Genomic DNA, 27,854 nt, shown 5'->3' on the forward strand with positions numbered 1-27,854 from the left:
GACAGTTTTATAAAAAAAACAAACAAGTTTAATCACGAAATACAAAGATGAATTGAAGGTTTAAGTTAACATGTAAAACATGACCATTTATATATAGAACAAAACAGTTCTATAATTATTAATTACATTAGAATTATTGTTTAATTCTAACACTCCCCCTAAACAATAATTGATTACGAAAGACAGATAAACGTCCTGAAGAAAGAACTTTCGTAAAAAATATCATCAACTTGTTTATCCGAAGGAATCCAGTCAACTTTAACGACATAACTTTGATTACAATAAATTTATGAAACCAAAAATAGATGAGACCATTATGAAAAAGTTCATTCCATGTACGATGCACTGGTTCAAGTCTATAAAGACTACGATTTAACTTCCATGCACAACCAGCACCAAGAAATTGACACATGTAAATATTCACTTTACGTGTAAACTTTAAAGAATACAAATGAACTTTAAACCATCCAAAACTTTTGATACAAAATTTCCACTTCGAAGTAACATTTACCATAGAAAAGGCTTGATTTTCAATTGACGATTCCATTTCATCCTCCATGGAAACAAACCATTTTGACGTTTCTTCTGAACTTGCCTCAACAAACGTTGAAAGAACATCAGCAGTAGTTTCGATATCAACTACATTATGAGAATGAGATTCGTCCAACCTTTCTTCATACTTCTTATCAGTAGAACCAAGAGATGTACCACTTTCCAGTACATTTTCAACCGCATCCAAACATACGCTTTTATCCACAGTTATTTCTTCTGATTCTTTATTAGTTTCATCACCATGATCTTCAAGATCACATGATAGATCAGAAAATTCTACATCACAGCAGATATTATCAGTACCGATGTTAGACAAGTCATTAACGACTTCCGATTTAGCTACAATAGTTTCCTTATTGACATGACAAGAACTTTCATGCAATAACACTAAATCAACCAAAGACGTGGACACCAAAGATACGTTGTCAGAACCAACAATTGTTGAACCAATACGAATTAACAAGAAGTAGATGTTAGTAATTACAGACGATCGATAACCGGTTAACATGCATTCACCATTCTTTATGACTGACATTCGACCACCACTAAAGACAACAGAACAATTTTCATTCGTTCGTTCAATTTGGCCAACAGATATGAGATTATACTTTTGTTTAGCATAAGCAACATTACGAATCGTAACATTATGCCAAAAAGTACCAGTGAAACATTCACAATTAAGATCACCATATCCGAGAACATTTATTTGACCAACAGCAGTATCGAATAATTCATTACATTCACGATAGTTAACCAACCAATTACGATTATTAACAATATGTGAGGAAGAACCAGAATCAGCATAAAATCGATCAGTTACAACAACATCACTTTCTTTTAATATAGACAAAACTGCACTATTACTATTCGTTGACCTAGTATTCAACACATTTGTATCATTTGATTTCTTCTTATTCAAGAACTCGAAACAATTCTTCCTAATATGTCCAGTCTTATGACAATAATAACATTCCGGTAACTTCTTTTCACTTGAAGCTGATGCCAAAGTAACAGCACCCAGACTACTTGGCAAACAATTCGATTTGTCGGTAACACGATCTTTAATACGTTGTCTCAAAAGAGATTCAACTTTTGACAAATTCAGATCTAAACCTTTACCGCCATTGAACTCTGCCATAACTCTCAATTGACCAACAATGTCTTGATAATCATGTGGCAAAATAGCTAATACACGCTGACACATGTCCGATTCCTCAAGAGCATTTCCAAGAGACATAAGTTTCGCATTTATCTCTCGTATACAGCCAATGAAATTCAGATCATCATCATATTCAAGGGTATAAAATTCACCTTTCAGTGACATAATACTTGATGATCTGGAACCCTCGTACTTCATCTTTAAAGCATCCAACATCGAGAAAGGAGATTCACAAGACAACACGAGATTAGCATCCACTTCTGTTAAAGAACCGAAGATAATCGCCATTGCGCGATTCAACGACGCAATATCATCAACAACTTCTTCACTGTAAACACAGAATTTCCAAAGATTAAGGCTAATCATCGTAAGCTTGACCGATCTAAACCAAATGTTCCAGTTATCCAATAACTTTGGTATCGGTGTAGTCGATGCAAATAAAGACATTATAGCAATAACGTGACGTGGGACCCAATAACCTGACAGTTTTATAAAAAAAACAAACAAGTTTAATCACGAAATACAAAGATGAATTGAAGGTTTAAGTTAACATGTAAAACATGACCATTTATATATAGAACAAAACAGTTCTATAATTATTAATTACATTAGAATTATTGTTTAATTCTAACAATTATTCGATTCATTTAATTAATTATTTTATTTTATAATTTAGTTACATACTTATATATGGCAAATGGGTGAAAAAAATAAAGGTGATTGTATGCGTTCAAATGTATTTACAGTGGATTGTTTATCACCAGCATTCGATTCACAAACATTGGATATTCGAAAATCTTATGTTGATCAAAATGAATATGCAATTTGGACTGAAAGTAAATGGGATTCAGTTAATCTTAGAATTTTTGTTCAACCAAATCCATGGCAAAAATATTTTATATTTATTTTCGGATTGTTTATTTCAATAATTTTTTCAACATTATTTTTCTTTTTCAAACATAATTTTGATGATTATTTTGAATCAACTATTGATACACCAAATTGTAATCTAACACCCGAATCAACCGATAATAATAGTGAAAATGTTGTTGATAATCAAAACATTATTGTACAAACATAATCATCATCATCATCATCATCGGAATTTCGTAATCAACCAATAATTAGAGATGTTATAGCCTGATGATTTGTTTGCTGAATTTTTTTTGGACTGAAATCATCTAATCACAATCATCTTGATCTTTTTCTTCTGGTCTTTTTTTTTGATAACATTGTAATTTCATTGTAAAAATTTTCCCTGAAATGAAAAACATCAAAAAAAAAATTACATTCCATTTTTTTTCCCATTCAACAAATGGATTTCTCTTTGTCTCTCTCTCTCTCTTTGGAAAAAAAAAGATTTTGTGATCACATCAATCTTTTCTTTCATTTTCCTCATCATCATCATTACACAAAGATTTAATCTAAATAATTCATCATAAACAACGTTATTCTTGTCACAATCTTTTGATAATTTTAATTTTAATAATAATTTTAATTTTAATTAAAATGATTTTCAAAAAAAATATTCTCCTTTTTGATGTTTGATAATAATAATAATAATGATGTAAAAAGTGGGAGTTTCATTCATTGATTCATATTTGGCTATATTGATTTTTTTTCTTCATATTACTTGGCGCTTGTATTGATCTGTATCATTTGATGATGATGATGATTATTATGATGATTATAGGCATTATGTCGATTATTATTATTATTATGATGTTGATGATTATAATGTTGTAATTGAGAATCAACAATAACATTAGATGGAGTTACCGGTATTGTAGTAGAAATATTAATATCATTATCATCAACAATACATTTTTGTGTATCATTTTGCATTATTATTGACATTGTTGATGATATTGGATCTTTACTTGTCATTATAATATTATTACCATTATTGTTATAAGCATTAATATTATTATTATTAATTCGATTGGTTACATCACAATCAATTAGATTAAGATAAGCATTCGAATCAAACATTGTCATATTATAATGATGTTGATGATGATGATCATCGATCGACAATGGTGATGTTTTTGTTGTTGTTGCTGCTGTAGATATTGTAGTTGTTGTTGTTGTTGCTGTTATTATAGTGGTCAATGTAATAGAATTATCATCAATATGATGATGATAATGTGTATCATTTACATTGGATAATTGATAATCAATCAATTGATTATTATTACAATGATGATGATGATCATTTAGATTAATTAAACCTGTATTAATTGATGTATAATGATTATCATCTAAATATGTAGTTGGCGTTATTGGTAATTGATCAACAATTGTTGTTGTTGTTAATGATGATGATGATGATGATGGTAATATTAATTCATTATCATCAATATTGGTAATAATATTATTATTTATTGTTGTTGATGATGATGATGTTGTTTCATTATCGATTGATTGAAAACTATTTTGACCATAAATATGACCGGTATCGATTCCATTATTATATAAATGATGATGATTATGATGATGGTTAGGTTGAAATAGATGCTGTTGTTCCTGATGATTAAGATGATGATGGATAGGATTTGACATTTCTACATTCGAATAATGATTTGAATGCTGATGATGTAATGGATAAAACAACGAACCATTATTATTTAATGAATATTGTGATGCTGAAGATGATGCGGAGGAACACGATGTTGTTGATGATGATGATGTAACAAGATTTGGTTGTAATGTTACAACATTATCCAAATCGGTTAAAGTAAATATTGTTGTTGCTGTTGTTGATGGTATTGTTGTTGTTGCTGTTGTTGTTGTTGTTATTATTTCCGGAATTGTTGGAAATAATTGTTCATTTGAATAATTTGATTCAATTTGATTATTATTATCATTATAATAATTATTATTATTATTCAATAATGATCCACCGGAATTAATTGAATCATTCCAATTATATGATTGATGATTATGTAATGAATTTGTTGATCCATAGATCATCATCATTGTATCAGGATCTGGATGTAGATTATTATTATTAATAATATTATGGTTATCATTTGTATCATTATAGCCTGATGTAATCATTGTTGTTGTGGATAAATTATCAAAGTTTTCATTATTATTATGATTAATATTATGGCCATCGATTGATTGTGTATTTAAAATATTTTTTATTGCAGCAATATTTTGTTGTTGTTGTTGTTGTTTCTGTCTATTGTTGTTGTTGGATTTGTTTTTCTCTATTGAAAACAAAAATGTTATTTGAATTTTGTTATTTAAATAAAAATTTTTATTTTCAAACTTACTTTTCGTTATTTTTTCATTCATTATTTTTGTAGATTTTGTTTTCGTTGTTGTTGTTGTTGTTGTTGTTTGAGGTGTATTTGTTATCGATGATAATGGATCAACAATATTGTTATTGATCTGTGACAATTTAATCGATTTATGATCAATATGATTATCCAAATTAACAATTCCATTTGAAATAATAATTTCATCCGTATTATTATTATTAATCATATCGATTGAATTATTATCAACATCTTGTATTAATATTGATTTTGATGATGATATGGATGCGGATGTGGATGATAAAGAAGATGATGATGATGCAGATGATAATGGATTTGAAGTCATCATTAAAGAATTATGTTGTTGTTGTTGTTGTTGACTATTCAATGGATTAATTAACATTTGGTCAATTAAAAGCTGATGTTCTAAACATTCAGCTTGGCTAAAATGTTTATATTAAAAATTTTCAAATTTAAAAACAAGTCAAAACAAAACAAACAACATTTACCTTAAAACATAATTAACACTAACAATACAATGTGGTCTTGATGAACGGCTATTATGTACAATTGTTGCATATGATTGCATCCAAATCCAACCGAATGGTTTGGCCATAAAACGATAATATTTGGTTGTTACCTGTCCTTTGTTCAATACTATATATAAGTAAGTATAAAAGTAAGAGTAAAAAAAGGTAAGTGAAACAACAACAACAACAACAACAACAACACTTACATGTTTGATGTGCGATACGCATCATTTCCAAATCACTACCATGAATATAATGATATAATGTTTTTTCAATCAAATCTTGTGGTTCATAACCGGTTAATTGTGAAACTCTATAATATAAAGAAAAAAAAGAAGTTTTCATTTCCTTCCCATTTGGTAATTACATTACATTACAACATACTTAGCATCAAGAAATATTAATTTTAAATCAAGACTAGCACGAAACATAAACATATTGCTATACATTTTTATTTCAGTGATTGCACTTGGTGGTAATGAATGTCCAACAGCAACTAGACCTAAATTTTGACAACAACAACAACATTGATCAACATGATGATCATCATTATTGATCGCTGATTTTGTATCCGTCGTATCCGTTGTTGTTGTTGTTGAATTAACAAAATGTCGTTGACGAATTTTAACATAACCACTACAATGTATAACTTTATAACCACCTGATGTAAGACCTGCATTACGTTTAGCTAATACACATTTCATACGTAAAAAAAATGATTTTTCCATTTCATTAAATGTATAATAATAATGTTGATGATGATTATTTGGATCAGAATTTGCTGATTGATTTGATAAATTTTTTAACAAATCTGTATCCGAATCTGCAATAATTTCATTACAATTATCCATTATTGTTGTTGTTGTTGTTGTTGTTGAATTTTGTTCACGTTTAAATTTTTTACGTATATTTGTATCAAATATTAAATCATTATCAGGATTATTACTGAATTCATCATTATTATTATTGATTTTATCAACAAAACAATTTGTAGATGTTGTTGATGATTGTTTTAAATAATTACATATTGTTGAACTATTACTATTATCTGCACTTGTCCAGGATTTATTACTGGGGGAGGGGGAAAAGATTTTTATGAAAATCAATCACTAAATCAATCAAATGAATCAAAACAAACCTTAATTGATCTTTGGAAGCGATAAAATCATTATTATTATTATTATTATTCATTGTAAACATTGTTTCACCATTAAAATTTGGATCAGAATTTTGTTGTTGTTGAAAATAACCACTAAATATTCCATTAGTTGTTTCATTAAAATTTTGTCCTTTTTGTAATAATAATAAATTTTCATCAATTATCGTCGATGATGATGATGATGGTTGTTGTTGAATTTTATGATGTGAACAACCATTTAATACGGAATTCATTTCTTCATGATCGGCTGGATGTATATATTCATAGATACTGTTACCAGTTAATTCAACCTAGATTTAAGGTAAAAATGGAAGGGTATATATATATAATGAAAATCATTAATGATTATTTTAAATGTTCAATTAATTTTAAATAAATTCTCACAACTTGTGATAAACCAAGATGAACTGATGCTGTTTCCGATATATACATAATTTTTCCATTCGGTGCAACAACAAATACAAAACCATCCAATGTTTGCAAAAGATGTGATCCAAGTTCACGTATTGATGATTCATATGGATTTTGTGGTGGTGGTTTTGTACCCCAACAATCACCTAATCCTATTGGACAATTCAGAAAACAAAACAAAACAAAAAAAAATGACAACCAATTTAAAAATTTAGAAAAAAAAACTAGAAAATTAGAAAAAATTCTGGAAATTTTTTCCATCATCATCCTCGTTTTCGTATCGAATTATGAATGTTGTAATTGGCTTCGTCAAAACTACAACAAACTAACGAACGAACGAACGAACAAACAAGCAGTCAAGCGATCGATTATATTGATCACTGGATTCTTTTTTCTAAACTCGCGTGGCTCAAATTTTTCTCAAAACAAAATCCCTCCTAGTGATTTTTATTTTTTTTCTGGATGCATAAAAATTTTCAAAAAATCAAAATCAAAATCAAAATGAAAACGAAAACAACAACAACATAACACAGAAACACATAAAATTTCATCTCGTTAGCAAATCATTATCATCATCATTTGTTCTTCAATTATACATATTGCGCATGTTATACATTTGATTTTGATTATTATTATTATTATTATTACAGCAAAATCTCGTGACAATATTATTACGATAATGGACACGTGTCTTGTTCTCGAACATAGCCAAAACACAATTCTCAAGCAATACCAAATAGTTTCTTGTTTTTCTTTACAAATAATAAGAGAAGAATCTTTTTTTTTCTCGAAATCATCATCATTATTGTAGAATGTTTGTATGGATTTGCAAAAGCAAAAAAAGAAGAAGAAAAAAATTCTACCGGAAAAAAACAAGGACATTCTGTTTTTTTTTTCTGGTTCCTTACTTACTTTTTATTGTTTCAATTCATATTTCATATTTCAAATGGATTCTTGCTTTGTTTCACCCATCATCATCATCATCATTGGATCAAAGAGAGGAATCCAAAAAGAGAATAATGAATGAATATTGCACACACACACACACACACACGAAAAAAACAAAACAAAAAACACAGTAAGATGGATTGATGGATGGATGCTTGAATGAAATAACAAGAATAATGATCATCATCATCATCATCATCAAAATTTGAAGTATATGATGTACTGGATGATTGTTTTGTTTTGTTTTGGTTTGAAACGAAAAAAAAATTTCATTCAATTGAATTGAATGATGGATTTAGATCTTCAAATTTTCTCTCTCTCTCTCTCTCTCTCTCTTATTTTTTTTGATGATTACAATTAATTATGATTAATTTAATTGGATCATTATCGTCATCATCATCGTCATTATAATTATCTTTTTTTTTTGGGAAAAACTTTGATTCAATCATCGACAACAACAACGATAATGATTAGTTTTTTACTGTGTTTTTATATATTGTTTGTTTGTTTGTTTGTTTGTTTGGTTGTTGTCCATTTGTGTTATCAGCAATTAATGTTAATGAATTTTGATACTTGAAAATTCGAGTGATGATGATGATGATGATGATGAAAAATACTTGAAACTTATCCTTCTCTCTTCATCTTTACATTTTTCTTTGGTTTTCGCAACAACGTTGTTCATTTTTATCATTTCAAACAAAAGAAAAATAATGGTAACAAGAATTTGTCCCATTCACATAAGTAGTGTAAATGTAGTTTCTTTTTGTTGAAATAATTTTGTTTCATTTTGTGTGTGTGTGTTTCCAAATTTAAAAACATTCAAACCAACACACACACACAGACAATATTGAATTGGATTTCCGTTTCTGTTTATTATACAAAAATGTTAGACATAATCATAATTTACTTTTTGGATCATCATTATCGTCATAGACATCAATATGGCTGATTTTTATTTTTGGTTCTTGTTGGAGAAGGGTGGGTAGAAATAGGCAAAAATAAAATAAATGTATCACATTTATTTTTTTGGCTCTTATTTCGGGGAAAAAAAGTATTCAAGTTTACTCATCATCTTATGTAATTGTATTGAGGAGATAGAGAAACAAAACAAAAAACTGTGTGTGTGCAAAATAAAATCTCAAACAAACACAAACAGAAAAAAAAATGGTAAATAAGCAGGGAAACACAAAATCAACCATAGATAGATAAATTGAAGAACATAAGATTTGCACATCTAATACACATGTATAGATAGATAGATAGATAGAAAAAACAATCATTGTGTAGTATGTAAACAATACATTTGTTAGAATTAATGTCGAAAAAATATACAGACACAACAGATTTTTTGATGTTTGATCATGGATAAGGATACCAATATTTTTTTTGGAGCGCATCATTCTATTGAATCACTAGATAGATAGATAGATAGATGTTCTTGTTCAAATTTCCTATTTCTACTCTCTATTCTATTTCAATCAGTCAGCACCGGGAAAGAACAAAAATTTATGGAAATTTTCTTATTTCATTTTTTTTCTCATTATTATTACGATGAATATCATCATCATCATCATAATGTTTGGCACCCCCCTTTGAAATAAAAAATTTGTTTTTTGTTTTTCTTTTCTGTTCCTAATTATTTGTTGACATTATCTATCTATCTATCTCTTTATTGAGAAAAAACCGTTTGAATTTTCTTTTCTTGTTTTCGTTCATTGAATTCGCCGATTCATTGATGATGATGAAGGAAAACAAAATGATTTTCTTTTCTTTTTTTTTCCAATCGAAATCTGTATAGTGTATGTGTGTATGGGTGTAAATAGTGTACATAAGTGATTATAGCCCATCATCATCATAGTCAATATTTTATGTGTGTATTTTTGTCGGGCAAAATAGAGAAAAAAAATGCGGTTATTATTATATATTTGATCGAGTGACAGTGACGGTAATACCCGACAAAGTGAATAGGAAAGTTTCTCGTTTTTTTTTCTCTCGATATTTTTGTCCATAAAAAAAAATCCAGAACGATTCATATTATGGATGCAAAAAAAAAGCGAAACGAAGCAAAAAATTATTATCATTATTTATCGTTGCACACACACACAGAATATTTGAAAATTTAAACAACAAAAAAAAGAGTTGCACCAAAAGAAAAAAAACTATGTTCAATACTCTGATCATGGAACTGCATCGATAAAATTTGATTTTTGAATTTTTTTAAACAAAAAAAAAAATTTTCAAAAAATTCATAGACATGATTATTATGATCGTGTTTATGCATTTCATATATTGCATAACAAACAAACAAAATGATATGTAAAAATTCATTCGTCTACGTTGTTGTTACATGATCGATAACCGAATCACTGAAATTGATTTCAATTTTGATCATAAGGTTTTTTTTGTTTGTTGTTTGTTTTAAAATTTAGTATTTTTTTTTGTTTTGTTTGTTTAAACAAGAAAAATAGATTCCTTCATCATCATCATTTGTGGAAATGGACGATTTCCAATTTGTTACAATCCTCAATTTTGATGATGATGATGATGTTAAGCTGATTAACCAAAATGAACAACAGTCAATCAATTTCAAAAAAAAGAGAGAGAGACAGAGCAAGAAAAAATCTACAACACGTGGACCATCATCAACCATCATCATCAAATAAACCAGAAAAACCAGAAAGTCAAAAGAATGAAAGAAAAAATCCGGATCAATTTTTTTGATACCGGTAATACCATCATCAAAATCAACATAAACTAGATTGACTTAATTGATATCCGATTAAACATTACATAACAGATTTTTTTTAACAGTTTAAGGGGATGTGTTTAACACAAAAGAAAGAAAAACCACAACATCAATAACAACAACAACAACATCGACAGATTACATTATCTATTTCAAATGTTTTTCGTTTTTGGTTTTGTTTGTGTATATTGCCTTTGTATGTGAAAAATGAATGAATGAATGAAATGGATTGGATGGATGGATGGATGGTTGGTTGATGTTTATAGTGTGAGAAACGATACCATAAAAAGCTGTAATTGTGTTGTTGGATACCCAAAAAAAAAATATAAACCTATTAGATCAAACCAGCAAAAACCACCACCAAAAGAAAAAAAAACATATTGACATTTGAGATTTTCTCGTTGTTTATCTATCTATATTTCTGCAAAACAAAACAAAAACAAATTTAGCCAAACAGATTATTATTATAAAAAACATCGATCTATTTGATGATGAAATTAACAAACCACACAAAAAAATGAAATGAAATAAAATGAAAAATCATCATCCATCAATTAAACATTATGGTGATTTTGTTTTTCAGGAAAAAAAATTGAAAAATTTTCCTGAGAAATTTACCTATTTTGGGTAATGTTTCTGTTGAATTTTTTTTTGCACATTTAACGAGCAATAATGTTTGACTATTTCTGTATTGCAAAAATTTTATTTGATTGATTGATTGATTGATCGATTGGACATCATTTTCATCATCATCAACCTGATGATGATGACAACCAGAAAAAAAACGACAACAACAACAAATTGTTTCAGTTTAGTTTGAATGAATGATGGTGATGGAGATGAAAAAGTTTTTTTTTCATGATCTTTGAACATTCAAATCAAACCTGTAAAACAAAAAACAAAACAAATATAAATCAAATCAAACCTGAACTAACCAAATTTGAAAAACAAAAAAAATTATGATTAAACTTTTTTGCTTGTTTGATAAAACTCATTACAATTTATTTATCTATGTCTGGTATTCTTTGTTGTTGGTTATTCTTTCGTCTCTTAGGAGTTTTTGTTTTTCTGCCTTTTTTTCTCAACCAGATATGGTGAAAGAATTTTGAAAATAACAACAGCCAACAATCAAACAATCAAACAACAATCAAACAACAACAACAAAATAATTACAAACTAACTAAAAACCAAAAAAAAACCAAAATGTTTTTGTTTCTAGGTCTACCATCATCACCACCACAATCACCAATCCAAGTCAAAATTTTTGAAGAATGATAGAAAGAAAGAAAGAAAGAGAAAAATAAATCAAAAAAACAAAAACAAAAATTACATTATACAAATTTTGTTTTGTTTCTTCATACATTTCATAACACACTATACACACAAACATACAAATCAAATCAAATGTTATCAGCGCCCAAAACACATTATATATTTCTTGTTTGGGTAAATGTAAAAACATAATAATCATTTTTTTTTTTTTTTTTTGGGTGACCACATTGGTTCAAAGGTTCATTGTTTCAAGTTGTTGTTGTTGAACTTTGATCTAGAATAAACAACAACAACAAGGTGAAATTCATTTTGGGAAACAAAAAGAATATTTTATGAATTAAAAATGGAAAAACTAAAAATGAATTTGAAATTGTAATGAGCCATATCCACATGTTCATCAGGTATTCATCATTTTGGGAAAAAAAAATGGAAATTTCATTCGTTTTACATGTTTGAAGAAATTATCCATGAAAAATGTGGTCTACTGTTTTTTGGTTTCGGTAGTTTCAAATCATTTTCTGTCACTTTTTTTTCTAGTCTAGTTTTTAGCAAGAATTATTTATTGAAATTTAATTTACTTTGACTTGGGACATGTGTGACATTCCCTTTGACTGAGAGAAAGCGCGCGCGTTTTTTGATTTTCAAAATTCAAAACAAAAATGCTTTCGACCTTCATGGCTCGTTTACTTCTACACAATCATTGATGATGGCAGAATCAACCGAACCAAACCAAACCAAACCAAACCAAAAAGAAAAACAAGAAGCATGTATTTTTCCATTCGAGAAAAAAAATTGATTGCCCTTTAAATTTCTCCAAAAAAAATTTGCTGAGCAATTTCTATCATCATCATCATCATTGATATCCGAATATGTATCATTCATTTTGTTGTTGTTGTCACATTACAAACTTTATAGATTTTTTTTGGTTTCGAAAAAATAGCAATTCATCATTCGATGAAAATGTTTGTTCAATGCTTGGTTTGATGTTGTTGTTACAACACACACACACAACACACAATTTGCAATTGGTCAATACTACACTGATTGACTGCAGTACTAAAAATGAAATTTCACATAGTCATAGTTTTTTTGTTTCGTTTATTGCCATTGAATTTTTTGTTATGTTTTTGCTTTGGTTGTTTCCTTTTCAAAAACTAATTTAAATTTCTAATCAACTTTTTTTTATAGTTATAAATTTTCATTTAATAATAACAAAACAGCAAATTGCAATTATTGAATGATTGAATGGAGAAATTTCGCGCAATTTCATTCATTTTCTCTCTCTCCTCTCGAATAAAGAATTCTTGCCTCTAGTGTTTTTTTTTGAATTGTCATTCTGTAATGCAGAATAATCGACCTTGTCCTAGTGACAATGGCCAGAATTTTGTTGATTTTGAAATTAATTATTCGATTGATTGATTTGATTGAATATATCGATTTACTTACCATCGGGAAATACAGCACGCATTTTAAGATATGATGTTGTTAAACGTATAATTGATGCTTTATCCAATTGACTTGTTATTGCTGATGGTAATGGTAATAATTTTGCTAATTCTAAAAATTCGGCATTTTCTTTCTCGCGTCTTGAGCGAGCTGCATTTTTTGATTTTTCTTTCATCATGAGGAGATTTTTTTTGTTTTGTTTTTTCTCTTGATTTGGATTATTTTTTTAAAAAAACAAGCACAGGGCACATGTTAACAATGAAACAAACAGAAATTCAAATTTCAAATTGAAAAACAATCAAAGTATCCAACCAACCAACCAACCAACTAAACAATTTCAAAAACACACCAATCACAATTTTGATGAATATTTTCAACAAAAACAACAAATGTTTCGAATTTGTTTGTTTGATAATTTGATTTTAGATCATTTTGTTGTTGATATGATTTAAAAAAAACAAATTAACCAGGTTTGAAATATCATTGAATCAATCGTCAATTTTGTCGTTCGATGTGTGTGTGTAAAACCACCAACAATAATAAAGAATCCTTTTTGAAAAAACAAATTCAAATTGGAAAAGAAAAAAAAACCATTGAAAAACATCCCGAATGAATTGATCGAAGAAGAAATGCCGCCCATTTTTGTTTCCTACTCTGTTCTCTCTCTCTCTCTCTCTCTCTCTCTCGCTTTTCTCATTTAACTTTACTTTACTTTTACATTTTAGCTATCTCAAAGTGTGTTGGGATTTTGTTTGGTTCAGAATAATAATCATAAACCGATTCTTTCATTCAACCAAACTGCATTGATCATTGATGATGATGATCGACCCTGCCCTATTTTCTTTTTTGATATTGGTGACGCCTTCGAATTTTTGATTACAACCAATCACAGAACCAAATATCAGTATTTACTAAAAAAAATTACTGCTACCACTTACTATACTACACACATGTGCATCATAAACGTTGATAGCATCATCATCGTTTGTTTTTTTTATAAACGCCAAACCCAAATGTTGTATGTTTCGGCTCTGTTTTTCTGTTTCTTGCTTCGGCAGTAACTAACTAAAATAACGCTAAATCGTAAATGAATTTTGAATTGAAATAATTTTACCTTGTGTAATCATATAATGGTGATGAACGAATTTTCTGTAACAAAAACAAAAACGCATCGAAATTATCGATTTTTTCTTTTCGTTAAAAAATGTTTATCTTTATTCATTTTGTTCATAAAATAATTAAAAATGATGATGATAAGAATGATTCTTTTCCATCATCAAACATCATCAACAAACATCAAACATTAACATTTGTTTAAAGGATATTTATTATTACAATCAAACAGGATTTAATGCTTTTAAAAAAAAAATCAAAAATCAAAAATTCTTTCTATGTTCGTGTTGTATCATTTATTCATTCATTTTTTTCTTGTAATATAAAATATGATTAGAAAATCGATGAAAAAAAAAGAGAGGAAAAAATCAATCAAATTAGCCATTATTATTATTTTATAATCAAATTAAAAAGCACAGAAGAAGAAGAAGAAAAAAAAACTAAACAAAAATGTAATCCATATTTAGAAATATATGTTTTGTATTTTATAAACAAAAAAAGGTAAAGGTAAAGGTAAAATTATTATTGTTATAATTATAATTATTTTTTTAAAAAAATCATTCAAATATATTTATATTTATAATATAAATGTTTTTTTTTGTTGTTTGTAATAATATTATTATTTATATATATTTTCTTTAATCAAAATTTAAAGATTATTAGATAGAGAGAATATATTTTGCTTGCTTTTTGCTTGTTTTACTTGCTGTTGTTTTTTTTTGTTCATATTTATAATTTGTTTGTTTGTCTGGTTTTTTCAAAATATTTATATTGGATTGAGTATCAAATCAAATCAAAAAATAAAAAGAAAGAGAAAAATGAAAAGAACAAAAGTGAAAAAGAAAAGATTTTTAAAAAAATTTCTGTTATGAAGAAATGAAATGAATGCGTAGTGTTTGTCGGTGTGTGTGTGGGTGTTTTGAATGTGAGTTTTTTATTTCCTGCCAAAAATTAAAGAATTGATTATTGGTGATCGATGATCGGTGATCGGTGTTGATGGAGGGGAGAAACAAAAAAAAATTCAAAGCAAAGTTTCAAATCGATAGATGGAGCCAGGTTGCTTGATGATTTTTTTTTGTTTGAAAATTTTTTTTTTCTCATTTACCACAATGATATAAAGATTTGATTAGGGATAGGAAACGAAACAAACGGAAAAAGTAAAGTAAAAAAAACTATTACAAATTATTTTGGATTTTGTTGTTTGACTGACTGACTGACTGATCTGATGTGTGTGTGTGAATTTCAAATTTTAAAAATTTTGCATTGAAAAAAAAGGCTTTGAACAACAAAAATCGATAAAAATGTGAAAAAATAGTTTGTTTTTTGAGATTTTTTTTGTTGTTTTTTTTGTTTTTTGGTTTTAGCTTCAATTCATTGTAATGTAACGATAAATGATTTATAGATGAAATTAAGAAAAGGTGAGGTTTATATGGTGACGAAACAAAATACGTATGTAATGTGTTTGTTTTTTGTTTGTTTTGTTGATCGGTGGTCGGTTTGGTTGGGTAAAATTAGTTTAGGTTAGGTTAGGTAAAGGTTGATAGATAGAAAACGATAGTAAGGTAGAAAACGATTGTTTTGTTTTTATAGCTATAATTTTTTGTTGCTGTTGATGTTTTGCATGATGAATAATGTTTAAATGATTGAATGTTACGTTATGTTTATGTTAATGGAGCTGAATGAATGAATGAATTATGTGATTAGAAATGTTGATTGATAGATAATAATCAAGAAAAAAATTGATTGATTGATTGATTTTTGTGAAGAAAAATCAAAATCAATTGAAAAATTTGAATCATTTTCTTGAATTTAAAATCTTTAGATTAATACCATTATCACTTTCCAATGAATTTTGGCTTAAATTATGTCTTAATTGATTTGATATAAAATGATTAACAGCAGGATTAATATATTGATTTTCATTTCTATTATTAACATCATCATCATCATCACTATTTTCATCATCTTCATCATTACGTAATGCAATTTGTGATTCACAATGTAATGGTGCATGACCATGTAAATGTAAATGTAATGGATTTGTATGTTTTTTTGATCCACGATGATGATGTTTTTTTGTTTTTTTAATCATTTTTCCATGATTATTACTTCTATTATTTTTATTATTATCACTACTATCATCATCATCATCATCATCCAAATCATCATCATCATCATCGTCATCATCACCGAAACGTGGTGGTACCCTAAAAACAATAGAAAACAAAATAAATTCAATCCAATTCAATTTGATCAATCAATCAATTATTTACCATTTTGGTGATGGACGTGTTAATATAAGCCAACGCTATTGAAAGAAAAGAAAAATGAAAAATATGATAAGAATATTGAATATTTTAAGTAATAAAGTGAATATCTTACCTCATAAAAACTACCATGAGGATATGTAAGAATTTTAAATAAAGCATAAACAGGTATAGCTGCAATCGATAACATTGATAATGACCAACCAACAATTGATGCCCAACCAGGATATACATAGCTACCATATGTTGACATTTCATATTCGATCACAGTCGATATGAATAAACCCTATTCGAGAAAAATAAAATGAAATTTTCAAATCCAGACAATAGATGGCATATAATTTGCTTCAAAAAAAAACTTACACCCAATATTGTCGGTGTTATAAATATCCAGATAAATTTCCATAATAATGGAAACATTGGAAATGAGCCTAACATTTTTTGTGAATTTCTTAAAAATTTATCAATACCATATACCCAAACGATAACATTCAATTCAACAAAACCAATCATAATGGCCGAAATACTTGCACAATGATCATCCATTAATTGTAATATATAGATACCAGCCTATTTGGAACAACAAAAAAAAAAAAATATTAAAAGAAATTTTCTATAAAAAAATCAATTTATCAATTGTCCATACATGTGTACTAAGTATTAGACCAAATATAAAAAATGTAAAACAAGTCATCATTAGAATACGACGTTTAATTTGACGATTTGGTCGATTGAAAAACATTTCCGATACAGTACTGGCAACTGATTCAATCAATGTAAATTGTGTACCAAAACCTAATGTTGATAACATAACAAAAAATATTATAGCCCAAAATCTAGCAACCGGTAATCTTGATACAGCTTCTGGATAAACAATAAATGCTAAACCAGCTCCTAAAATAAAGAGAAAAAAATATATGATTTCAAAAGAAAATATACATTTACAAAATACAAAAATACCTTGCGTTACAACATCTTTAACTTCACGACCCATTTCATGAGCCATAAAACCAATTATCGAAAAGATAACAAAACCGGCATAAACACTTGTTAAACAATTACCAATCGATATGTAAAATGCATCCCTTTATTAAAAACAAAAAGTTTTCAAATTAAAAATTATCCAAACCAAAAAAGAACATTTAATTTTAAAAAAATTTACTTGAGAAAATTATGCCTAAGACTATTGCCTTTGGCCAATGTTATAATACCACCCCAACATGGTGATAATGAAAAGAATATTTGCATTGCTGCATCGGACTATTTTATATATGTTTGAAAATTAAAAAAATTTCAAAAATTTGATTCAATTGAAACAATTCAATATATTTACCCAAACATGAACATGTTTTAAACGTTCCCATTCTGGACTCATATAGAAACTAATACCATCGGAAGCTCCATTCAAAAATATACAACGTAACAATAAGATTGTCAATACAACATATGGAAATATTGCCGTAAAATATGCCGACTAAAATAGATTTTTTTTTTTTGGTCAATGAAAAAAATTTGTCAAAAATCAAAATATCAACACGAAGAAAAAAACGAATACCTTTCCCATTGATTTTAATCCATTATAAAGACAAGCAAATACAATAGCCCAACAAATGAATAAACAAGCTGCAAGATCCCAACGTATACCAATTAGATCATCAATACCGGAACTCATACCCAATATTTTATTACTTAAAACAATAAAAATAAAATTAAAAAATTTACATTTAAAAATAGATAAAATAAGTGAAACAAAAAAACTTACTGAAAATATTCATCACTAGGCATTCGTGAATTTTCCAACGTATATTTATACCAAACATCATCATGTATGGTACAATTAATTAGGCCAGTATTTTCAATAAAATGTATTGGATTAATACCATAATCAATAACATTTGTATTATTTGTTATAAAAAAACATTGTCGATGCATACAGGTACCATCATGTAACATTGTACCATTTGTCATTGTACAATTTGCTGGATCAAATCTTAAACATTCTTTCATAATTGAATAAATGAATGAATGAATGAATGAATGATAAAACAACAAAAATTGAGAATTTGAAAATTGGAAAATTATTTTCAAATATAAATATAAATATATAATATAATATACCATTAGTATTCCATGGATGACCACATGTATCCCAATCAATATCATAAAATAATGCTGTTATTAAATAACGTACAGCCCATGCAATAACCATATTATAATATATTGATACTAAACCGGACATAACACACATTGCATAACCAATACCAGTAAATAATGGTGCAATAATCCATACTTTTACTGGACTACTTTGCATATATTGACCAAATGAAAATTCCAATACAAATAATGGTATTCCCACAAAAAATAACATTATAAAGTATGGTACAAAAAAGGCACCTATGTTTGTTTGTTTGTTTGTTTGTTTGTTTTGGTTGGTTGGTTTGGTTTTGCAAAAAATAAAATTGAATTTTTCTTATTGAATTTTTATTTATTTTATTTATTTATTAGGCACCTCCGCCATTACGGTAGACCAAATATGGGAAGCGCCAAATATTACCCAAACCAACAGCATAACTTAATGATGCTAATAAAAATTCTGTATAGCTACCCCATTCTTTTTTCTTTAGATCAGATTTTAATGATGTAACCGGTTCTTCATCATTATCATTGGGCATTTCTGGATCCATTAGATCACAGTTTATTATTTGTTCTTCCTTTTTTTATTTGTAAAAAATTAAAGAGAAAAAAAATGAAAATCATTATAAATTTTTTCAAAATTACAAGAAATATTAAAACATAAAAATGAAAATATAAAGATAAAGAAAAATCAAAAATCAAAAATCAAAACCGAAAAAACAATAAATTGAAAAGCAAATTCTTGTTTTTTAATCATTTTGATGATGATGATGATAATGATGATGAAAACAGGAACCAAACCAAACCGAAAATTAACAAACTTGAAAATGATTATTTTTTTTTTCTGAAAATTTCAAACCAAGAAAAAAAAAACAAAAATTTTATTCCTGCAATTCATCCATTCACCTACACATTTCATCGAATGACTTTGTTATTAATTTTTGTTGTGAATAAAAGTGATGAAATATCATTTTCATCAATGTAACAAACTAAAATATGGAAAAAAATCATCAAATTTTTGAGAAATGTTTCCGGAAATCAGAAGATGATGATGATTTGTTTGTTTTTTCACTGTCTTTCTCATTCTTTTTTCAGCAATTTTTTTAAAATACAAATTTTCATTATTTAGGCTAAAAAATGATTAATTAATTAATTGAACATCCTTGAACTTTTAAAATGAAAAAAAGAAAAAGTAAACTTATAAAATGATGATAATGACATGAATAATTTGTTTTTGCATCTGATATTAATTATTTTTTAAAGAAATTTTTTCTAAAAAAAAATGACCAGAAAAAAAACTAATTAATTAATTATAATTATATTCTGGTAATGATAATGATGATCATCATCATAATCAATTATTATCTATTTAATTTGAAAATAATTTAATGGCGTCAACAAATTAATTTATCAGTTGGTTGGTTGATTAAACACACACACACAAGGAGATAGTCAAAGGATTCTGATGTTGTTCCCCCCTCTCCAAGAGAAAAAAAAACACAATGCAGAAACAAAATTGACTATATCAAATATCATTTCTGTTTCATTGTTTTGTTTGTTCGTTTGTTTGCTTCTTCATTTTTTTTTCATTATTTATAAAAATAGCCTGACTGGAACCATTTATAAATGCTGTTGTTGTTGTTGTTGTTTATTCAGAATCATCATCATCATCATCATCAACATGATTATCGATTGTTATTTTTTTGTGAAAAAAAGGCACACACATACAGAAAAAAAAGTGAACAAAAATCGATTATTATTACACAATCATCATCATCATCATCATCTATTTTGGGAACCAAAAAAAAAAGTCAATTGATGACGCTATAGGGTAGTGTGTGTTTGTGTGTGTATGCGGTTTGAACAGAGCATTGACTAACAGAATTTCTATTCTTTTTCATTTTCATTTGTTGTTGTGATACTGGAATCAATATAAAGTACACACACCAGACACACACACAATAACAATCATGAAAGAATTAGATTTGGCACACATAGAATTTTCTTTTCTTTTTTGTTGTTGATTATCTTGTTTTTGTTGTTGTCTTTTTTTTCGTTTTGAATACCTGTACCTGTATTAGTATAGAATCGGAATTCTGCGTGACTTGATGTTTTTTTTTTGGTTTGGTTTAGTTTGATCTAGTTTCCTTTTTATTTTGAAACCTTAAACCACCTTAAGATATTGATGATTTCAAAAAATTTGATTTTTCAATTTTCTTCCGGAAAGAATGACGACACTAAAGAAAAAAAAACCGAAAGAGAGAAAGAGAAAGAGTGAAAGACACATCAAATGTCTACAACAACAACATTTGACACTAAAAAATTTTATAACAGAATTTGGTTATTTTCCTTTACCCGATTCTTTATTATATTTATAATTAGAGAATAAAGGCAACAACAAGCAATAAAAAATAACTAAACTAAAAATTCATTACACAGTAGATGTAATATGTGTGTTTGTAAACACTCATTTCATTCATTCAAAAAAAAACGATTGTTGTTGTTGTTTTTTGATAAAAACAAATGTATAGACGTTGAATGAATGAATGAAAATTGAAATAATTCTTAGTTGAAAGAATTTCTTTCCTTAAAGAATCAAGAAAACTGAATAAGATAAAAATATTTTTTTTGTTGTTTTGAAAGAAAAACAAGTTTCGTTTCGTTTCGTTTTTTGGCTTATGGCCGAAAAACAAACAAAACAAAACGATGTAATCACTAAAACGATGTCTATGATTTACCACAATTGATGATAATCCAATAAGAAAGATTTCAACCAAAAAAAAAAAAAAAAGAAACCGAAGAAATATATCACAGACAGAGGGAAATTTTCATCAATTTTTTTTGTTGTTGACAGTCAAGGTATCCAAGTCATCATATTACTTACAATATTTTCATTCGATGAAATTGGTGTAAAATTGGTCATCTTGTTGTTGTTGTTGTTGTTGTTGATGATAATCGTTGTAATTTTATTGTATTTTTATTTGTTGTTGTTGTTGTTGTTGAAATTAATTTTTCTTCATTAAAATTTAATTGAATAATGGGCGTTATTGTTTTCATTGGCCCTTTTAAAAACCAACTATTAGAATTATACAAACACAACAAGAAGCAAAAAAAAGTTCACAAAATGGATTCAAAGAGTTATTATTATCGTCGTTGTGTAAGAAGCATTCTTTTTATTTTTCCAAATTCAAATTAGGCAAATTTCCTGATAATGGTGATAAAACAAAACAAAACAAAACAAAAAATTAATTAATTAGAAATTTTTTTTTTCAATTTCTTTAAAATCACTATTATTATATTCAAAATATGATTGATTGATTCAAATCTTTTTCCTCTGTTCATTTCATTGAAATGTCATTTTGATTTGATATTAACATGCAAACCGAGAAACAGAAGGAAAAGAAGAAAAAAAACCCCGAACCAAACAAATTTGTTCAAGGATATAATAATGATGATGATGATGAACATTTACGGTATCTAACGAGTAAATGTAAAATGTTTTTTCTCTCGTGTCCTAGGTAACATACACCTCATAGACATACATACGACACACATGTAGGTATTATTTCATTTTAATATTCGATGATCATCATCATCATCATCTATCAAAACTATCAGTGTGTGAGAAAAAAAAAGAAAAGAAGACCGAGAATGATCAAATGATATATGTTTTTGAAATCTAATGGATGTTGTTGGTAACTAATAACAATTTTGCATCGAAAAAAAAAACTTTTTTCTTGTTTCTTGTTTTTTGTTATTCGGTTCGTTTGAATGGTTTTTCATGGAAAAAAACCAAAAAAAAAAAAAATTTAATTTGTTTTTTTTTTGAAAAAAAACCAATTCGATGATTGTTTGATTGAAATTATATATTGATCATAAACAACATTAACTACAAAAAACAAAACTAAATTAAATTTGCTTACATTTAGCAAAAAAAAAAATATCATCAAACAAACGGCATGATTTTTCAATGATTGAAAATAATAATAATTATTCTGGAATTGTTTTTTTTGTTGGTTGATTTAAGCCCTGAATAATAATAATAATAATCTGGCCCGTTTGATTCAGGGGATTTTCCAGATGATTTAGATGTTTTCCCAGCCAATGACGATGATGATGATTATGGGTTAAATTATTTATTGATTTGATTTGTTGTTGTTGATTTTCGATAAGGCCAACGATCTTTATCTTTGATTGAAGAAAATTTTATTTCGTCATTCAATGTAGAATTTTTTTAACAAAAATACATGGAATATTCTTATTCTTATTCTTATTATTGACTTGAAAAAGTTTTTTTTTCTGATTTTTGATTTTTTCAAAAATGAAAAGAAAATCAATAAAACACAACAGTTACATAATTGATGACGTTGATGATTATCGAAAAAAAATAACCCGGAAACTTGAATAGTCAAAGTAGTAGTAGAAGAGGAAAATGATAAACCAACCGTAGAATGAAATACAGAAGCAGAGAGAGAGAGAGATAGGAAAAAGAAATCAATCAATTAAATAATCAATCGATCATTCGATTCTTAATCAATCAATCCATCATAATTAATCAATTAATTAGTTAACGGATGAAAACACAAATGCACACACACACATACACAACAAACATTTGACCATACAGGTAGTAAACATAGAAAAACAATAATCAAAAATAGGCCATTAGAAAAACAAACAAAAAACAAAGAAAGAAGAAAGAAAATTCACTAACAACGTAACACACTAATAGTAGAATCAATTAATGTTTTGAAAACTTTTAAAGTTTCTGGACAGTTTTTTTCTGGACAAGAAGATTATATGTAGGTATTTATAGTTATTGATCACAAAATAAAAATCAATCAATCAATCAATAAGTATGGCAGATAGCAAAATCACATTCAAAAAATAGAATATTCTTGTTTTGTTTTTTTTTGTTTATAAACCTGATTTGTTTTCAATGAAAAAAATTCAATTTCATCAAGAGGAATAATGATGATTATTACGAGTGAAAACTGATATAGAATATCAACAATAATAAAAAATCAACAAAGATTATGATGATGATGATGATGATAATCTAATCCTGTATGTCTAGATAAATGCACAGAATGTTGTTGTTGTTGTTAATGAATGAATGAATCAATGAATGAATGAATGAATGAAATGAAATGAAATTGGTTGACATACAAATTTTCCTATTTTTTTTGCAATAATAATAATAATAATAATAATTTTTTTTTTCGTTTTAACCAAAAAAAATCGTAGTGGTAATCATGATCATCATCATCAACATCATGATAGTGATGATGATTTTGTTGTTGGTGGTGGTAGTCAAATATTCTTCTATATATGATATGAAGACAGAAAAGGAAGAGGAAAAAGAATCTCTATATATATATTTTCTTCTGGTCTCTGTTTCTCGGTGTGTTTCTGCATTTACATTGAAAACTTGATGTTGATGAAAAAGAAAGAATCGGGTTAATAAAGTCGCACGATTCTTATGTTGTTTTTTTTGTCCACAGACACACACACACACAGACACATATAGCTTCTTTAAATCATCATCATATCATTTTCCCAAACAAACGAAATTATGACTTTTTCTTAACCTAATCACACACACCGATTCTATATATATTTTGTGAAGAGAAAAGAAATTGAAACGCAAAAAAAACAACAACATCAATTTGATTTGCAAAAACGCAAGCGTCATCTACTATATTCTATATAGAAATTCTATATGATTTTACTGTTTTTTTTACTGGTTTTTCGTTTTTCACGATTTCCAGAAAAATTTTTTCCTTTCACATTGTATAGCATCCGAAAAAAAACACCAAAATCGAAAATAGCGAAAATGTAGTGGTAATCTTCAAGAGACAAAATGAATGAATGTAGATGTAAAACAAAATCAAAGAATTTTATTTTCATTTTCAATTTTCAAATTTCGGTTTTTTTTTCTGGATTCAAATATTGCACATCCAAACAAAACAAACCAATTCATACATCAATGTAGAGAGAGAGACACACCTACAAACAATGTACATGTATTTTATCTGTGTTAGTAGTGTGATGTGTTAGTGATGTGTCAGTAATGTGATGTATGTGTACATGTGTAAGGTACAGGTACATCATCATCATCATCATTACATTAACAAACAGCAAATAGGAAAAAAACACTAACATCTATCCAAAACCTAAACCATCAAATATTAGATTGTTGTTAAATGATATTGTTCAGAATTATTCATCATTTTCTTGGTGGAAGAAGAATTGAAAAAATAAAAAATTGAATCTCAAAATTTTTTTTATTCAATAATGATGATGTATATTCTTGAATGAATGAAGAAACTTGAAAACAAAAATTCTGGAAACAACCAGACCAATAATAATGAATAATATTTTTGTTGAATTGGAAAAAAATCATCCATAAAATATGTTATCCAAAATTCCAGACACAATGTGAACACATTTTTTTTATTTTTTTTTTTTTTTTGAATAACCGTCTGCGATATAACGGATATAAAATATATATGAAAAAATGAACATTACACACACAAACAAACATAATTTGTATATCATCATTATTATTATTGGCGCCGTTTTCATATTCACCCAGTTTTTTATATTCTTTCCCTCTCACTATAACGATTCCCGTGTGTTAATAATAAATATTATGACTATATCATCATTGCCATTACATATACATATATATTATATTCACATAGACAATTTCTAATGACAAAAAAAAAAATAACTTGAAGACGACAACAACAACAACGATGATAATGATTACGTCGACATAAACCAACAAAACAAATCGTATGACCTAAATTCGTTGTTTCAATTCATTTATTCATGTATCATCTTTGAAATTGAAAATGAATTGAATTGAAATGAAATGGATGATCATCAATAAGAATTAAAATAAAAATAAAATAAGCGCCATCCAGTTGTAAAAGTTTAGAATTGATATGGGAAAATATTTAATTTTTTACAAATTTTATTTTTTGAAATTTTCAATTTTAAAAAATAAAATAAAAATATTTTGAAAAACCTAAATTCCTACACACAAAACATGCGCAATAAATTCGTTGAAAGAATTTGAACGAGAGAATTCTGTTTTTTATTTTCTAATTATGGATGAAAAACAAAAACAACATCCACCCACATAGAAAGATGATTGAATTTTTGTTTTTTGTTGTTGTTGATCCGGTGTAAATCAATTTCGGAATAAATAGAAACATCATCAACAACAACAACAAGTAAGTAATGAAAAAAATCCGATTTAATTAAACAGAATAATCAATTTTTTTGATTGATTGATTGATTGATTGATTTTGATGTGGGCATTATCATTTTGAGCCACTAAAAAACACTAGAGAAAACAATAACGTTGCTTTTTTCTGGTGAATTGTAGCGGAAAAAACAACAACAAATGAAATCTAGATCAAAATGTCAACATTTAGTTGTTGTTGTTGTTTGTTTGGAAAAAAATAAAACATCCCCAATAATAATAATTGTTTGATAAACATTCAAATTAACATGGATATTTTCAGAAATCGAAATCAAATTATTATGTAAACATTAATCGAAATGACGTTCGTTAGTTAGAGTTTCATATGAGAAAATCATCATAATAATCATAATCATCATTATTTGTCCCCCTTGTTCAGTACATTATCGATATTATAATCAATTGATGATGATCGGATTATTTTGTTTTATTTTTATCGTGAACCAGAAACAAGAAAACAAAAAACAAAATTGTTTTTTACATACTGAAACAACAACCCAAAAAAACAAAAAACTGGATATTTTTTTCAGGTGCAAAAGGATAATATATGTTTTTATTTTCTGGTTACATAACTTACCCGGATTTGTTGCTAGAAATCGTTGGAATTCAAATGTTGATTGGAAAGAAAAAAAAACAAATTTTTTTTTGATGTGAATGATTGATTGATTATTTGAAATATTTCATCGACAGAAAATTAAATAATTAAATTTTCATCTTGTATTGGTGATATTAGAAAAATCAATGTCAAAACACACACTGAAACACGATAAAACACCGAAACAAACACGATATGTCAATCAATACAAGAATAAACAGAATTTCAGAATCATCGAATCGCATAAACACACACACGCATAGAAATAATAATAATAATAAAAACACGTGCGATAATACACGAACGTAATGATTGTATAAATGTGTGTTTGTATGTGATGTATGTTTGTGTGTTTGTGTGTGATGTATCTTTGAAACGCATGTGAATTCAATTCACACACACACACCGAACATCACACATACATCTCACATAACATCATCATATCCATTAAGCAATATCAAAATGCATACCCATCATCATCATCATCATCATCATCAATTTCAAATAATAACGAAAGAGTAAATACATGAAGAAAAAAAATTCCAGTCCATCCAGTTTCAGCCTCATACAGAATTCATTCATTTTTTTCTTTTTCCTTTTTTTTGCTTTCTTTTATTTTGTGATTCAGATTTTTTTTTAAAAATTTTAAATTGTTTTCTGCGTTCCCATAATGCAAATATTAATTCTTGATTCTAGAAACAAAAAAAAAAAAAAAAAAAAAAAAGAAATGATTGAATCAACTTGTTGAGCGCTTGCGCTTTTTGAATTGAAAATTTTTGAATTGAAAATTTTTGAATTTTGGATTTTATTATCAACATGATCGTGATAGAAAACAAAACAAAACAAAAAAAAGAGAGAAAAAGAAGAAGAGGATCTATGATGATGATGATGATGTTTTGTCTGGAAATAAAATTGGAAATTCAAATTATACGTTTATATACGATGGAGAGAGAGAGAGAAAGTGAAAGTGGAAAAGAGAAA

General features: G+C 27.2%; 3 protein-coding genes across 6 annotated transcripts; all 3 read right to left on the bottom strand.

The window, feature by feature from the left end:
- Positions 1 to 133: 133 nt before the first annotated feature.
- On the bottom strand, positions 134 to 2,158 carry LOC142646159 (uncharacterized). The gene has a single exon (XM_075824377.1). It carries the CDS (start codon positions 2,156 to 2,158, stop codon positions 134 to 136), a length of 2,025 nt encoding a protein of 674 aa, XP_075680492.1.
- Positions 2,159 to 3,163: 1,005 nt separating this feature from the next.
- On the bottom strand, positions 3,164 to 14,046 carry sim (bHLH transcription factor single-minded). Of its 2 annotated transcripts, none has more exons than XM_075824373.1 (8): positions 13,490 to 14,046; positions 7,054 to 7,229; positions 6,646 to 6,956; positions 5,892 to 6,578; positions 5,714 to 5,820; positions 5,487 to 5,634; positions 4,993 to 5,420; positions 3,164 to 4,926 (listed from the first exon to the last, which is right to left on the bottom strand). In XM_075824373.1, the coding sequence occupies exons 1-8, from the start codon at positions 13,665 to 13,667 to the stop codon at positions 3,341 to 3,343; spliced, it is 3,621 nt and encodes a 1,206-aa protein (XP_075680488.1). In that variant the 5' UTR covers positions 13,668 to 14,046; the 3' UTR covers positions 3,164 to 3,340. The 2 variants fall into 2 exon arrangements, with proteins under 2 accessions (XP_075680488.1, XP_075680487.1); XM_075824372.1 differs by having other exon boundaries at positions 3,165 to 4,926; positions 7,051 to 7,229.
- A 664-nt stretch (positions 14,047 to 14,710) lies between these two features.
- LOC113790145 (sodium- and chloride-dependent glycine transporter 1-like) lies at positions 14,711 to 27,293 on the bottom strand. Of its 3 annotated transcripts, none has more exons than XM_075824376.1 (14): positions 26,856 to 27,293; positions 21,887 to 22,207; positions 19,379 to 19,580; positions 18,988 to 19,263; positions 18,632 to 18,869; positions 18,425 to 18,557; positions 18,203 to 18,343; positions 18,032 to 18,129; positions 17,830 to 17,954; positions 17,516 to 17,763; positions 17,233 to 17,439; positions 16,985 to 17,155; positions 16,876 to 16,910; positions 14,711 to 16,809 (listed from the first exon to the last, which is right to left on the bottom strand). In XM_075824376.1, exons 2-14 carry the CDS (start codon positions 21,923 to 21,925, stop codon positions 16,398 to 16,400), a joined length of 2,325 nt encoding a protein of 774 aa, XP_075680491.1. In that variant the 5' UTR covers positions 21,926 to 22,207; positions 26,856 to 27,293; the 3' UTR covers positions 14,711 to 16,397. The 3 variants fall into 3 exon arrangements, with proteins under 3 accessions (XP_075680491.1, XP_075680490.1, XP_075680489.1); XM_075824375.1 differs by lacking the exon at positions 26,856 to 27,293 and adding an exon at positions 22,926 to 24,140; XM_075824374.1 differs by lacking the exons at positions 21,887 to 22,207; positions 26,856 to 27,293 and adding an exon at positions 19,715 to 19,786.
- Positions 27,294 to 27,854: the final 561 nt, after the last annotated feature.

The sequence above is a fragment of the Dermatophagoides pteronyssinus genome, unplaced genomic scaffold (assembly GCF_027571235.1).
Source record: "Dermatophagoides pteronyssinus isolate colony J.1.1.1.1 unplaced genomic scaffold, Derpt_VIB-CSIC_2022.12 sq0078, whole genome shotgun sequence".
Taxonomy (NCBI): domain Eukaryota; kingdom Metazoa; phylum Arthropoda; class Arachnida; order Sarcoptiformes; family Pyroglyphidae; genus Dermatophagoides; species Dermatophagoides pteronyssinus.

What these genes read in the sequence shown, in the direction of transcription:
- LOC142646159 (XM_075824377.1), bottom strand. Translation starts at nt 2,158, where the DNA reads ATGTCTTTATTTGCATCGACTACACCGATACCAAAGTTATTGGATAAC.
- LOC113790145 (XM_075824374.1), bottom strand. Translation starts at nt 19,759, where the DNA reads ATGATTAAAAAACAAGAATTTGCTTTTCAATTTATTGTTTTTTCG. An exon ending in TCATCCATGGAATACTAATG is followed by an intron (nt 18,870 to 18,987) that starts GTATATTATATT and finishes CAATTATGAAAG; the next exon opens with AATGTTTAAGATTTGATCCA. An exon ending in CTCATGGTAGTTTTTATGAG is followed by an intron (nt 16,911 to 16,984) that starts GTAAGATATTCA and finishes TTCTTTCAATAG; the next exon opens with CGTTGGCTTATATTAACACG.
- sim (XM_075824372.1), bottom strand. Translation starts at nt 13,667, where the DNA reads ATGATGAAAGAAAAATCAAAAAATGCAGCTCGCTCAAGACGCGAGAAA. An exon ending in ATCTTGGTTTATCACAAGTT is followed by an intron (nt 6,957 to 7,050) that starts GTGAGAATTTAT and finishes CCTTAAATCTAG; the next exon opens with GTTGAATTAACTGGTAACAG. An exon ending in GAATGAAAAAATAACGAAAA is followed by an intron (nt 4,927 to 4,992) that starts GTAAGTTTGAAA and finishes TGTTTTCAATAG; the next exon opens with AGAAAAACAAATCCAACAAC.